The following is a 12973-nucleotide window of genomic DNA, read 5'->3' on the forward strand; positions in this document are numbered from 1 at the left end:
TAACATCCAACCATGTCTTATCATCTAAAAAAGACATCACAAAATCATCCATGAATGATCAAATAGGTAAAGCATTACAAACTTTATATTTTAGCAAATTACTATAATATTTACAATTGTAATATTTATGAATTATTAATTTTAGAGTTTTAATGAGACCTAATATTTTTGTAAAGGAATTTTTCAAAAAATTATTGTCTTATTATCTTATTAAATTTGATTATTTTTTACAAAGGCCCAAGTCGGACCGGAAAATTTTATTATTTTAAAAAGTTTATTAATTTATAAATATTTTACTGTATTTTAGCTTCAAAAGTTGAAAATGACCAACTACTCAACTATTTGATCCTCACTCTACTAATTTTAATAAAGAGTTAATTAATTTTGTCATTCGAATTATGATCGTTTTTATATTTTTTGTATTAATTTATCATCTCAATTTTATGAATTTTTGCACTTGCCATTTATACCTATTTTTTCACAATTTTTTTGTCAAAAACCATCAAATGCAGTCTACATGTGATATTTAACGATTACGTGATGTGATATTTTTCACATATGTACATGTTATATTTTTTCGGCAAAAAGATCATCAAAAAAAGGATCATGCTAGTAAAGTGCAATTTTTCGCAAAATTAAGATGGTAAATTAACACAAAAAAAATCTAAATATGAATATATAAAAATAAGCATAATTCAAATAACAAAATATAATTTATGCTTTAATAAAAGATGGGATTATTTTTAAAAGTTGGTAAAACGCATGACTATTTATAAATGGTCTATCCTATTCGTCATTTTGCCTATAATTGTAAAATAATAAGTATACATGGCAAAATGACACCAAATACAAAGTTGACTCAAGTCAAACTCATAGATGACATGCTAAATCCAAATCTACGCCGTCCATCGCATTGGTCAAACTCATCTACGTCCAAAACAGCAAAGATGACGATTCCGTTGACCTGAAATCCTCGCACCATTTGCTTCACTCAAAAGCATTGTTTAACGATCAGAAACAAAACTAATTTCTCAAAATCATAAATAAATAAATAAATAGACAGTGAAATAACCTTCGTCTCTGTCATGAATTTCTACACTCTCGCTGGTATATGAGTGCAAAAACCTCTTCTTTTCTCTCTCTAAATTTTGCAAATAACACGCGCACTTTCTCTCTCTTGATCTCGTCGTTCGAGTGCGTGTTTCTGGACTCCCTCACTCTTTTGTAGATCTCACACTCGGATCTCTAGGGTTTCCCTGTTGTAAACACCGAATCTGTTAAAATGGTGAGTTTGTTTGTATCTGTTGGTTTTTCGTTGATTTGGCATTTGCTGTTCCCTGTTAGATCTGATATCTGGTTCGAATTGGTATGACTTGCGTGTTTGGGGACTGGTTTGTGTGGAATTTGGTGGATGGTGTTTCTTATTTGTTTTGATTTGATGACGTTGTTTGAGATCTGGAGGTACTGTTATTGTTTACTGACTCAAGTTTTTTGGTTGTTTGTCTTGGATTTTGAATTGTGGTGCAGCCGCTTAGACTAGAAATCAAGGTACTGAAATCATTTCAATTCAGATTTTCAGTTTGGGATATTTTCCTTGTCGGGGTGTGTGTGTGTGAGGGAGTGATATTGGGAGCTGACAATTTGTTTATTGCATCAGAGGAAACTTGCGCAACGATCAGAAAGAGTAAAATCTGTGGATCTACATCCAACAGAGCCATGGTATGGTTCTTTTACAATCAGTTAATGTATGATGACTGTATCTGGCATCTTATATTAGCAATTCAAAAATGGTTCCTGGTCTAAAATTCAAAGTTATTTGTGGAACAAAGCTATTTGTTTGTTGCTGTTGTCTCTTATAGTTAGTCATTTTCATTTCGGAGTTATAAATTCAAGAGACCAGGAGTTGCAACTTTATGTTCTATGCAATCCAGGACTCATCCAGTTTGGTTTGCTACATTTACTTCTGGTCTTCTTCTAATTCTATATCACTACAATTTCTGTTCGTTGGTTGGGTTTTTGTGTATGTCTTGGATGGATGGTATGCCTCACTTTGCTAATATATGGGAGCATGGGCTCAGATTTGTGTATTCTGTTGGTTGATTATAAAAAGGTGTGATATACCAAATTCCATTGTGCTTTCACAGGATATTGGCAAGTTTATATTCAGGCACTCTTTGCATTTGGAACTATCAGACTCAGGTATGCAAAATGCAGCTGACTCATCACGGAGCATTGCTATGTTTATACATTCATGATACACGAATTAGCTGATTGATCAAGTAGGATTGTGTGGGTAACTTAGAGTAGATTTAGCTCTGAGGTGCTAAACTACTAGTCTAATCGCATGACTATCTCATCTAGTCGAGTGAATGTATTCTTGCAAACATACATTCCTTATTAATGAGATTGAGTTTGTTGTCATATTCTAGTATTTCCAAATCCTGTTAATTATTGTTGCTTTCATCTTTGTTAGCTCCTCCACCAACACATAATAGCTGCCTAGTGTTGCCTGCACATGATGTTGCTAACTAATAGTTGTATTAATCATTTTCCTGAACCTAAGCCCATTCCTTGTTATTGTTCTTGTTCTTGTGGGAGGATTATTATGATAGATCTCAGGTTTCAACCAGAAACTAAATAATCTACTAATTTGCAAAACTAACAGACTAGTTTCTCTAATAACCAAGAAAGTATCGAAAATGATTTTTATGTCCCTTCTCTATATTTTGGTGTCAGAGGTGTTCATTGTAACAATTGTTATCAATTGATAAGAGGTGAAGTTTTTATACATTTTTGTAGCTAGCTATTTCAATATTTTTGTCTCTTGTTTATTTTCTATGAATTGCATTTTGGAACTTGATTTCTGCTGCTGCAGGCAATGGTTAAGTCTTTTGAGGTTACGGAACTGCCAGGTGCACATTCAGAATCATTTTATTTCTTTCGGTTGATGAAGAAATGCCTCTGAGGAACTCTTATTTTGATTAAGAGCATGCTTATACTGATCCCTACAATTCAATCTTGCAGTTAGGTCCGCGAAGTTTATAGCACGAAAGCAGTGGGTTGTGGCTGGTGCTGATGACATGTTCATTCGCGTGTACAATTACAATACAATGGATAAGGTCAAAGTGTTTGAGGCCCATACAGATTATATTAGGTGTGTGGCTGTTCATCCCACTCTTCCCTATGTGCTGTCATCCTCTGATGACATGCTAATAAAGCTCTGGGACTGGGAAAAGGGTTGGTCATGCATTCAAATATTCGAGGGTCATTCCCATTATGTGATGCAAGTGACATTTAATCCAAAAGATACCAATACTTTTGCCAGTGCATCTCTCGATCGCTCTATTAAGGTGCAAATATAATCGTTCATAGGCTAACTTTCACTAGGAATTTTGGTTAACTTGACAAGGAATGATAAGCTCGTAAAGTCGCTTTTGTAGATTTGGAGTCTTAGTTCACCCGATCCAAACTTTACACTGGATGCTCACCTCAAAGGAGTCAATTGTGTAGATTATTTCACCGGCGGTGATAAACCTTATTTAATCACTGGCTCTGATGATCACACTGCTAAGGTTTGTGTGGTTCCCCTTTGTCCTTCTGGAAAGTTGAGTTCCTATGAGCAAAATATAAATATCTTTTGAACTTGTAAACAGGTGTGGGATTACCAGACAAAGAGCTGTATCCAGACATTAGAAGGCCACACGCACAATGTTTCTGCAGTTTGCTTTCATCCTGAACTTCCCATTATAATAACAGGTTCTGAGGATGGTACAGTCCGCATTTGGCATTCCACCACTTATAGGTGAGTTTTCTGATGCTAGATGGCTTAATATTTGGATTAGTTTTACCTGACATAAATTTTAACTTGTTGCCTATGCCACATCACTGATTCTTTGTAACTTTTCAAGTTGGATGATTCTCATTCCTAGTAATCATCTTTTTAAATCTTTATTGGGGGGATTTTATTTAGCAGTATTGACTTATCGAGTCAGGAGTCTTGCATTTTTATATTTTAGTCTTTGAACCTCAAGATCTTGGAGTTATTTCTTTATATATTTTGAATTTTGTGATATCTTAGGATTTGATTAAATGTAATTCCTTTTCTATCATTTCTTATTGATATTGAAGAGCGTACAATTCAGCACTTCACAGTTTATAAGCTGCCTGCTTCCTAGCTATATATATATTATAGCCCTTCCTTTATACCACTTCAATTATAGCTTGTTTCTCTGTTGGTTTGCTTTACATTATCTGCCCAGCAATAGAATAATTTATTTCTATTGGTTGTCCAGACATAAGATCTCTCATCGTTTGTGTAATCTTGCAGACTTGAAAACACATTGAATTATGGTCTGGAAAGAGTTTGGGCAGTTGGCTACATGAAAGGTTCGAGAAGGTAAGGTCTTTTTTAATTTTGTTTCATTCTTAGTTTCATTTTTCAGTATTTTCAAGATAATTTTTATTTTGTATTGGGTTTTGTGTGGGAAATGAAAATATGTTTAGATAGATGATTTTTTTTGTTTTATTTTACTAAAAGATGTGATAAAATGAAAATGTGTTTGGATTAGAATGTTTGGTGATAGTTTTTTGTACGAAAAGACGTGATAGAATGGACTTCCTAGAATTTATGGTCCAGTCCCACAAAAAAAGGTTCAACCAAACATGACATCAATTTGCAATAATATAAAACTGGATATGGGTCTTTGAAAATGAAACCAAACTAGGCCTATGTTTGGTTGCAGTTTATTGGATGGGCTGGTTAGGGATTGTTTATCTATTTGAGGTTTGAGTTTGCAAGCTGGCGCTACAGGATTCTGAAATCCCAATTCCCAAGTTCCACCTCGCCCAAATAATTAATTCAAATTTATACTAGTTTCCAAGAAAATAGCCGTGAGTAAAGTCTAAAGTTAACTCTTAAATTCCATTGTTATAAAAACTAGTTTTAGGCTGGGTATAGGTATTTTTCAAGGGATCGTAGTTGATAGAGGCTAACAGTATTTGGAACTGCTGAGAATTAACTGGAGAACTTAGTGTCCTTTTGTGGGTTTCTCTTTTATTTGGAGATCACACCTAATTGGACTGATTCAATGTTCAGGGTCGTAATTGGTTATGATGAAGGAACCATCATGGTAAAGCTTGGTCGGGAGGTGCCTGTTGCTAGTATGGATAACAGTGGGAAAATCATTTGGGCCAAGCATAACGAAATACAGACTGTTAACATCAAGAGTGTCGGAGCAGATTATGAGGTATGATTTTGCTTGAATTTAATAAAAAATATGCAAAGCCAATTTGTGCTCTGACTTAATGTTTTATCAGGTTGCTGATGGGGAAAGATTGCCTTTGGCAGTTAAGGAATTGGGAACCTGCGACCTTTACCCACAGGTTATTTTTCCTTATTTTATACGAGACATGTTGCATCAAGTTGTTAGGCTTTTTTGGAATCCATGTCGCTCAACATGGTTTCCATTTTGACAAAGTTCATGCATGCGTGGACATTTTTACCGCTTTGTTCACTTTTTTCCTGGTTGGTTTTATGCTAAAATCGTTCACTAGATTATCGATGCTTAAGATTTGCTTTACGCCATTTAAGAATGAATGTCCATACTATTTTTTGAGCTTTGAATTGTCGTCATTTGATAGCTGACAGTGACGCATAGTTCTTACTCTCTTTGACAATAACACATTTTTTATCGCCCATATAGCCATCTCAGTCTAGGAGTGGAGCTATATCTGTCTAATGGTCACATGTGGAATGCCTATACCATCCTAGAATTGCTTACTTGAAATACTTTAAGGAGAATTTTCTTGTTCTTTTTTGTTTTATGTGGCTATTAAAAAACATTTAGCAAAGTTGTCCATTAAATATGGACAAGTTCTCAAAAGCATAACTGCTAAGATGTCATCTGGTAAATTGGCTGCTGAGGGGCGTGCAAAGCTTCGAGAGGTTGTCCCTCCTGAAGATGTTTATTGAAGTTCTTTGGCTATATTTCTGCTTAACTATTTGGTGCTTTGCTTGGATAATTTTTAGTTCTCCATGAAAACAGACAATATATTTGTTCGTCTTTAGTGCTCAATTTTGAACATGTACTTTGGACATATGTTCTGGGGATAAATGTATCCTGACACAACCTTTTGCATTTGAGTCTTTATTTTGTGATCTTAACTTTTGAATTTTTTATTTTTAAATCACAGGGCCGAAATTCTTACATACTATGTAAGAGAACAGAAGAAATATTCGCTAGCCCTTAGTCTTAAGGATGATGGTTCTCCCCTTTCATCCCCTTTTTTCTGGCTTATGCTTAGAAGATTCTAATACATAATTTTTTGTATTGAAGAAATAGGGTTTTTAATCATGTTAAAAGATATTGGGTGAATAAGTGGGAGAACTTTCTCGCTTTGACTATCATGGCACAAGTTTGAATGATTAGTTTCAAATCAATTTATGCAGTTCTTTGCTCTATGTATTAACCATGTTTTTTCTCTTGCAGAGCTTAAAGCATAACCCTAATGGTAGGTTCGTTGTTGTATGTGGAGATGGTGAATACATTATATATACAGCTTTGGCATGGAGAAACAGATCATTTGGCTCAGCCTTGGAATTTGTTTGGTCAACGGAAGGAGAATATGCTGTTAGAGAAAGTACATCAAAGATTAAGATATTTAGTAAAAATTTCCTGGTTAGTGTTTTTGATTCCTAAAACTTTTTGTCCATCCCTATTGTAGCGCGATGTAAATTTTTTATACCAGAGGTATTCTTGGGTTTCTTAGCTCCCTCAATGCCTCTCTTAGTTCTTAGTCATTGTTAGCATTCTGATTTCTACTACTATTGCGCATCAACCTCCTCCAAGATAATAGTTGGCGCCCATAAGTTGATAATAGAATCGCTAGTATGGTGTTTCTTTCAGGAGAAGAAAAGCATCCGGCCTACATTTTCAGCAGAGCATATCTATGGCGGCACTTTACTTGCAATGTGCTCAAATGATTTTATTTGTTTCTACGATTGGGCTGAATGCAGGTTGATACGACGAATTGATGTCAATGTTAAAGTAAGAATATTACTCCTTAAGACACTTGGTACACTTGTAACTTTTTATGGCATATGGGATCTAATCCTTGTTTATCTGTTTCTTGGTGATGTAATCTAGAATCTTTACTGGGCCGACAGTGGTGATTTGGTAGCCATTGCCAGTGATGCATCATTCTACATACTTAAGTATAATGTAAGGGTTCCTTTTTGTCTTGCATTTCTTTCTACTTTGGATGCACGTTCTTTCTGGAGAAGGTTTAGTAATTGGATTGGCTTTTACATGTTGCAGCGTGATGTAGTTTCTGCTCATCTAGATAGCGGGAAATCAGTAGATGAACAAGGAGTAGAAGATGCTTTTGAGCTTCTTTATGAAATTAATGAACGAGTGCGAACTGGAATTTGGGTTGGGGATTGTTTCATTTACAACAACTCTTCATGGAGACTCAACTACTGCGTAGGTGGTGAGGTATGGTTTACTGTTCCATATATAATTTTACATTCATCTCTCTCCAAATGTTTCTTCCAGAATCTGAGAAAGCAGTTTTTCATTTTCTGATTTTTTAGGTGAACACAATGTTTCATTTAGACCGACCAATGTACCTGCTTGGGTATCTTGCAAATCAGAGTCGTGTTTATCTCATCGATAAAGAATTTAAGTGAGTTAATACCTCTCAACAACTGCTTTTATTATGTTTTTTACTCTTGAAGTGAGAGTTAATGGCGCCTTTAGTCAGTAACTAATCAGGTCATTAACTATCTGTCGTCTTGATGAGAGGGAAGAAGTGCTTCTTGTTTGGTTTTGCTTTTACTCATTTGTCTATGGTTCTGTTTTGCAGTGTTATGGGATACACATTGCTACTCAGCTTGATTGAGTACAAGACTCTTGTAATGCGTGGTGATCTGGAAAGGGCGAATGAGGTCTTACCATCAATTCCTAAGGATCATCTTAACAGGTACTTTAACGTCTTCAACTTAGTCACTACTGGTTAAGTTAATTTGCAAAGTCATTGACATGATAATCTTAATTAATTTAGCTGCTAAAGAAATATACTTTTATGTGGAGTGTCATTATAGATAAGCCCCAGTTGAGTGGGAAAATCAAGAGTAAAACTCTCATCTTAGTTTAATCTTCTGATTTGGTGGCATTGGTCTTGTTATCTGATGTGCTTGCTTTCCCTGTAGTTTTTTCAAAATTACTACATGATGTGTCTACTTGTATTTCTTAATGAACAAGCAGTAAACAAAAGGTGTCGTTATCTGGACAAACAGAGGATGATTCACTTGTAATCAAATAATATATGCCAGTCTGTTTTTTTTTTATGTGTCAACTTTGCTGCAAACGATTGTACGTGCTATTTTTCCCCTTCCTCCCTCCCTCTCTTTGAATTTCTCATTGTATCTGATTTTGAAGCATAAATTCCTGAATCACATCTAGCTTGACTATAAATATGCTGATACATGGACAGTGTGGCTCATTTCCTGGAGTCACGAGGTATGGTAGAAGATGCACTGGAAGTTGCTACAGATCCTGACTACAGGTTTGAATTAGCCGTACAACTAGGCAAACTAGAGATTGCGAAGGTAAACAGTGTTGACTTTTCTGCGGGGTTTCTAGCTATTAAAAATTCTTCCACTGGAGAACTTGTATTCTGTTTTCTGGCTGCTGAATCTTCTGAAGTTTATCTTTCATCTTAAGCCTTGAATTTTTGTGCTTGCATTGAGTGTGTGGTTCTCACAAGTGGACTTTTTTTGTGCCTATAGGAAATTGCCACAGTAGCACAGAGTGAGTCAAAGTGGAAGCAATTGGGTGAATTAGCCATGTCTACTGGAATGGTATTCACTTGATCACGATGCTTTGAGCTAAAACAGTAAATTTACTTCAGTATTTTTTGAGGTTGATAGCAATGAGATAATCATCCTTTACACACAGAAAGATACACTGTTTCTCTGTAAAAAATTCGCTCTTTGAATATGCTAGAATGAGTTAGGAAATTTCTCTCAGGCAATCAGGCATAATGGTTTTATTCATCCTGCTCAAGAGCCTGGAGGTCACATTTGTCCTCTATGTTTCTGTGTTGGTTTTGTAAATGCATTCATGCATATGTTTGTCCCTATATGGCATCCACTTAAAACTTTATGCATCTTTTCTATGCCAGTTAGAGATGGCTGAGGACTGCTTGAAGCAAGCAAATGACTTGAGCGGTTTATTGCTACTCTATTCTTCTCTAGGCGATGCTGAAGGAATTTCCAAACTTGCATCTCTTGCCAAGGAGCATGGCAAGAACAACGTTGCATTCCTTTGTTTATTTATGTTGGGTAAATTGGAGGACTGCCTTCAGCTTCTGGTTGAGAGGTAAGAGGTCGTCATTATTTTATCTGGTTGCTTCTCCAATTTCTTATTGCTACTCTTTAAACTTTGAGTTCTTTGCAGCAATCGGATACCTGAAGCTGCACTGATGGCTCGGTCTTACCTTCCAAGCAAGGTGTCGGAAATTGTTGCTCTTTGGAGAAAGGATCTCAATAAGGTATTACTCATTTTATTACTATGTTATAGTTTGATCTGTGGCAGTTGTGGGTTGTGACAATTCATGAAAACATTTTCTTAAAGTGCCAACAAAAAAGAAAGAGAAAAAAACGTAATGTTGAATATATTATGAGAATTATTGGGGTGTTCTATTGTTGTGTGAGCTGGTTTCATTATGATTTCCAGATTAATCCAAAAGCTGCAGAATCTCTTGCTGATCCAGAAGAATATCCTAATATGTTTGATGATTGGCAAATCGCTCTCGCTGTTGAAGGCAAAGCTGCTGAGACAAGGTACTTTTATACTGCTTTAATCTTATTGCATCTTTATTATTTGATCAAGCACTTGATACATAAAAGTATTAGATATCATTTCCCCTGCCCTTCTTTTTGGTTTGAATGTTGTAAAAAGCATATGTAATTTTAGTACATTTAGCGCTATTTATCTTTACTTTTTTCTGTTCTTAGAGTTACCCTGATCTCTCCCTGTGGCAGGAGCTCACTAACTTGTTTCCTGTTTTGCTGCAGGGGCAAGTATCCTCCAGCAGCTGAATACGTGCAGCATGCTGATAGATCAACCGCAAGTCTAGTAGAAACTTTTAGAAACATGCAAATGGAAGAAGAGCTAGATAACGGAGGCTTGGACTATGAGGTAGAGATAAATTTATTTCCCAAGTGCTGGATGATTTTTAATTTTATTTGATGTAATATATGTTATAGGACAACCATTTTATTTTGAGATATAATATGCTTTAAGGAAAATAAAGAAGAAAATAGAAAGAGCTTAGTCTCAAGTGAACTTAGGTAAATCTGCTTAAGGTCACACCAAGATAAACTTTTTCTTTCTCTGGAACTACTTATCTTTTTTAGTACATGAGTTGTCGGATGTTGAATTTGCATAAAATTTGTGCAGGTTGGTTGGTGCTAAGTATGTTATCCTTTTTGTCTTTCTCTATTTTGTCCAGGATGCAGAGCAAAATGGAGATGAATCACAAGATAGGCCAGAGCAAGTAGTGGGACATGACGATGGCCAAGAAGAGGCTGTTGTGGTGGATGCTGACTCAACAGATGGTGCTATACTCGTGAATGGCAATGAGGCTGAGGAAGAGTGGGGTACGAATAATGAAGGAAAACCGTCAGCCTAAAAGCAATTGGTTGGGCCGGTGTGAAATTCCTAGTTTTGTTGCTGGTGATTAATTGATTTTCTTTAAGTTACTGTGTTGACTCCCAATTTTCATAGTCTTGGTACAGTTTTATGTTATTGGCTGTACTCTATTAGTCTATGCTTTTAGTGCATCTTCTCAGGTAACATACATAGATTTTAGGATTCAGCTTATACAGATTCGCACTGGTAATTAGTCAATTCTGATCCAACTTCCCTACCTAATTCAGGTGGAATAAACCCTTTTCCACTAATGTTTAAAATTCAAGTTAATGCATCTCAATAGATGCTTCTCATTATGGATTTCTTTTGGAATTTTTTGAGACAAGGTAAATATAAAGCATGTGTTTTCCTACGATTTCATTGTTTTTTATTTGAATATCGTGTATTTCCACTGAGTGGCTCTTCACTCCATTAGATCTTTTTATCAATTTTTGTCAATAAACTATTCCAAACTTTTCCGGTGGATCATGAAATGTGGATTCCATCTGACTCACCAGGTGGTGCATCAATTTGTAATGATGCCTTAGCCTAGTAAATTATTTATGAAAAACTGTGGTTTCTAATAGGTTTTTCATGTATGTTGGTCATTAATGAATCAGCATAATCAGCAGTTTTTTTTTACCCTTAATGGAGATCCTTATTTCTTCCTCCCCCTCTTTGCTTGCTTCTCAGTGCTTACACCACGTCACTGAGACCACTCAAGACAGACGGTTCCAGCTGTGTATGATTGCTCTCATGGTAAGAGTTGAAATCTGTCTGAAATGTGTTTTAGTAGTAATCTGTATTAATACAATTTATTTATCATATTATCCATTATCCAAACATGGAGTTCTGGTCTGTGAACAGTTCTTGTGCAATTGTACCTAATTTGAAATGCATAGTTTGTTGGATTTGTGGTGTTAGATTTTTGACTGGATATTCAATGAAGAATCACATGTTAAGTGAAGTAGGATTAGGCCATTGAATACCATTTGCCTCCATGTTTATTTACTGGATAAAAAGCACGTCTCTCTTGGAATGTAATTCTTCCTAGGTTATCATACTATCATTTGTTAAGCTAGGCATTATTTGGATTGATATATTTGAGTTAGGGATTTCAAATTGTTAGTAAGAAATCATCTGGATTTGTTTGGATAATTCTAATTTCGGAGGATTCTAAATTCTTCAACTTTTATTTTTTGTTGGCTAAGCCTTTAAACTCGAATCACACCATCTGATGCTAAGAGTTTTTTCCCAGCAACGATGTACTCAGCTGGACTTTGGTGTTTCTACTGAGTATGTGTCTGAAGTTGCATGTTAGCAATCTTTCCTTATTGCTCAATTTTACTTTGTTATTCCTTATGCTGATGTTACTATTTCTATCATAACATAGTTTCTTCTCACTTTGTCTTGTATTCAAACCCCAAGCTTGTTATCCTTGGTCGAAACATTTTGTAAGGTGCATTCACTTGCCTCTGCTCGTTGGTTGACCTTAAACATCATAAACCCCGATGGCTTGTGCCGTTTTCAACTAAATTTTCAACCCTACTTTAATTTTCTTAGAATATATCTCGTTCGAGTTATTTAGCTTCGCGAGATCTTGATTCTTCCCAAACTTGAAATTTAGTTCCTATGCCAGGTATTCTAGAGGTTGCCTGGAAGAGGTGATCGGAGGACCGGGTGTCTTTCTGCCAGTGGTGTGATAAGCACGATGAATTTTGTTATTGGGCGCATACTACAGTAGACTTTGGAGTTGCATTTATTAGTTTAGCTGCTGCATGATTTTGTTATATCTTATATGCCGATTTTTCTTGCAATGACATTTTCATGTGCCATTGTGAATTGTAGATACATAATAGTGTTATAGAAATCAACCCATCAATATTATATGCAGAATACTCCTCCACTCTATTGTTGATAATCTCACCATTTCACCGAGAATTTCAGCCTGAAGTCATGCAGCGTGCAGGTTTGGGGCGGGGGCAGGGGTTTGATACTGCCCAAGTGGGTATATGCAAACTCATTTGAGAACCGTTTGATTAGAACATAATGATTTGATGTTGATGTTAGCATGTATAATCGAACGGTGGTTAAGTGGGTGGGGATGTCTATCCACTGGGGTTGCACTGAAACTGGTGGCTTGAAATTCCCGTTGCAATACCTCGAAACGTGATGAAGCAGCCATTTGAGTTTTGAAATTTGGACATTCATTAAGAGTTTTAGGCTATTGTGAAGTAAGTAGTGCTCGGTTTTGGGATTCCAAACTGTTCCGCATAACT

The 12973-nt window shown here is 35.8% G+C and overlaps 1 protein-coding gene across 5 annotated transcripts; it reads left to right on the forward strand.

The window, feature by feature from the left end:
• The first annotated feature begins 1047 nt into the window (after positions 1–1047).
• On the forward strand, positions 1048–12600 carry LOC105164056 (coatomer subunit beta'-2). Of its 5 annotated transcripts, none has more exons than XM_011082625.3 (26): positions 1048–1285; positions 1528–1548; positions 1658–1719; positions 2145–2199; positions 2876–2912; positions 3025–3350; positions 3441–3572; positions 3654–3802; positions 4328–4396; positions 5096–5246; positions 5317–5382; positions 6489–6677; positions 6906–7046; positions 7146–7220; positions 7317–7493; positions 7592–7683; positions 7864–7980; positions 8494–8608; positions 8789–8860; positions 9184–9380; positions 9459–9552; positions 9738–9844; positions 10079–10202; positions 10516–10663; positions 11388–11453; positions 12322–12600. In XM_011082625.3, the coding sequence occupies exons 1-25, from the start codon at positions 1283–1285 to the stop codon at positions 11405–11407; spliced, it is 2739 nt and encodes a 912-aa protein (XP_011080927.1). In that variant the 5' UTR covers positions 1048–1282; the 3' UTR covers positions 11408–11453; positions 12322–12600. The 5 variants fall into 5 exon arrangements, 3 of the variants coding, with proteins under 3 accessions (XP_011080927.1, XP_011080919.1, XP_020548496.1); XM_011082617.3 differs by having other exon boundaries at positions 12334–12600; XR_002286816.2 differs by having other exon boundaries at positions 1049–1285; positions 10516–10739.
• Positions 12601–12973: the final 373 nt, after the last annotated feature.

Source organism: Sesamum indicum, linkage group LG1, assembly GCF_026168435.1.
Source record: "Sesamum indicum cultivar Baizhima isolate 11 linkage group LG1, ASM2616843v1, whole genome shotgun sequence".
In the NCBI taxonomy this organism is placed as follows: domain Eukaryota; kingdom Viridiplantae; phylum Streptophyta; class Magnoliopsida; order Lamiales; family Pedaliaceae; genus Sesamum; species Sesamum indicum.

Excerpts from the sequence above, each read along its gene's own strand:
- LOC105164056 (XM_020692837.2), top strand. Across the intron at positions 3,573-3,653 it reads CTGATGATCACACTGCTAAG|GTGTGGGATTACCAGACAAA; the intron begins GTTTGTGTGGTT and ends ACTTGTAAACAG. Across the intron at positions 5,383-6,488 it reads CCTGCGACCTTTACCCACAG|AGCTTAAAGCATAACCCTAA; the intron begins GTTATTTTTCCT and ends TTTCTCTTGCAG.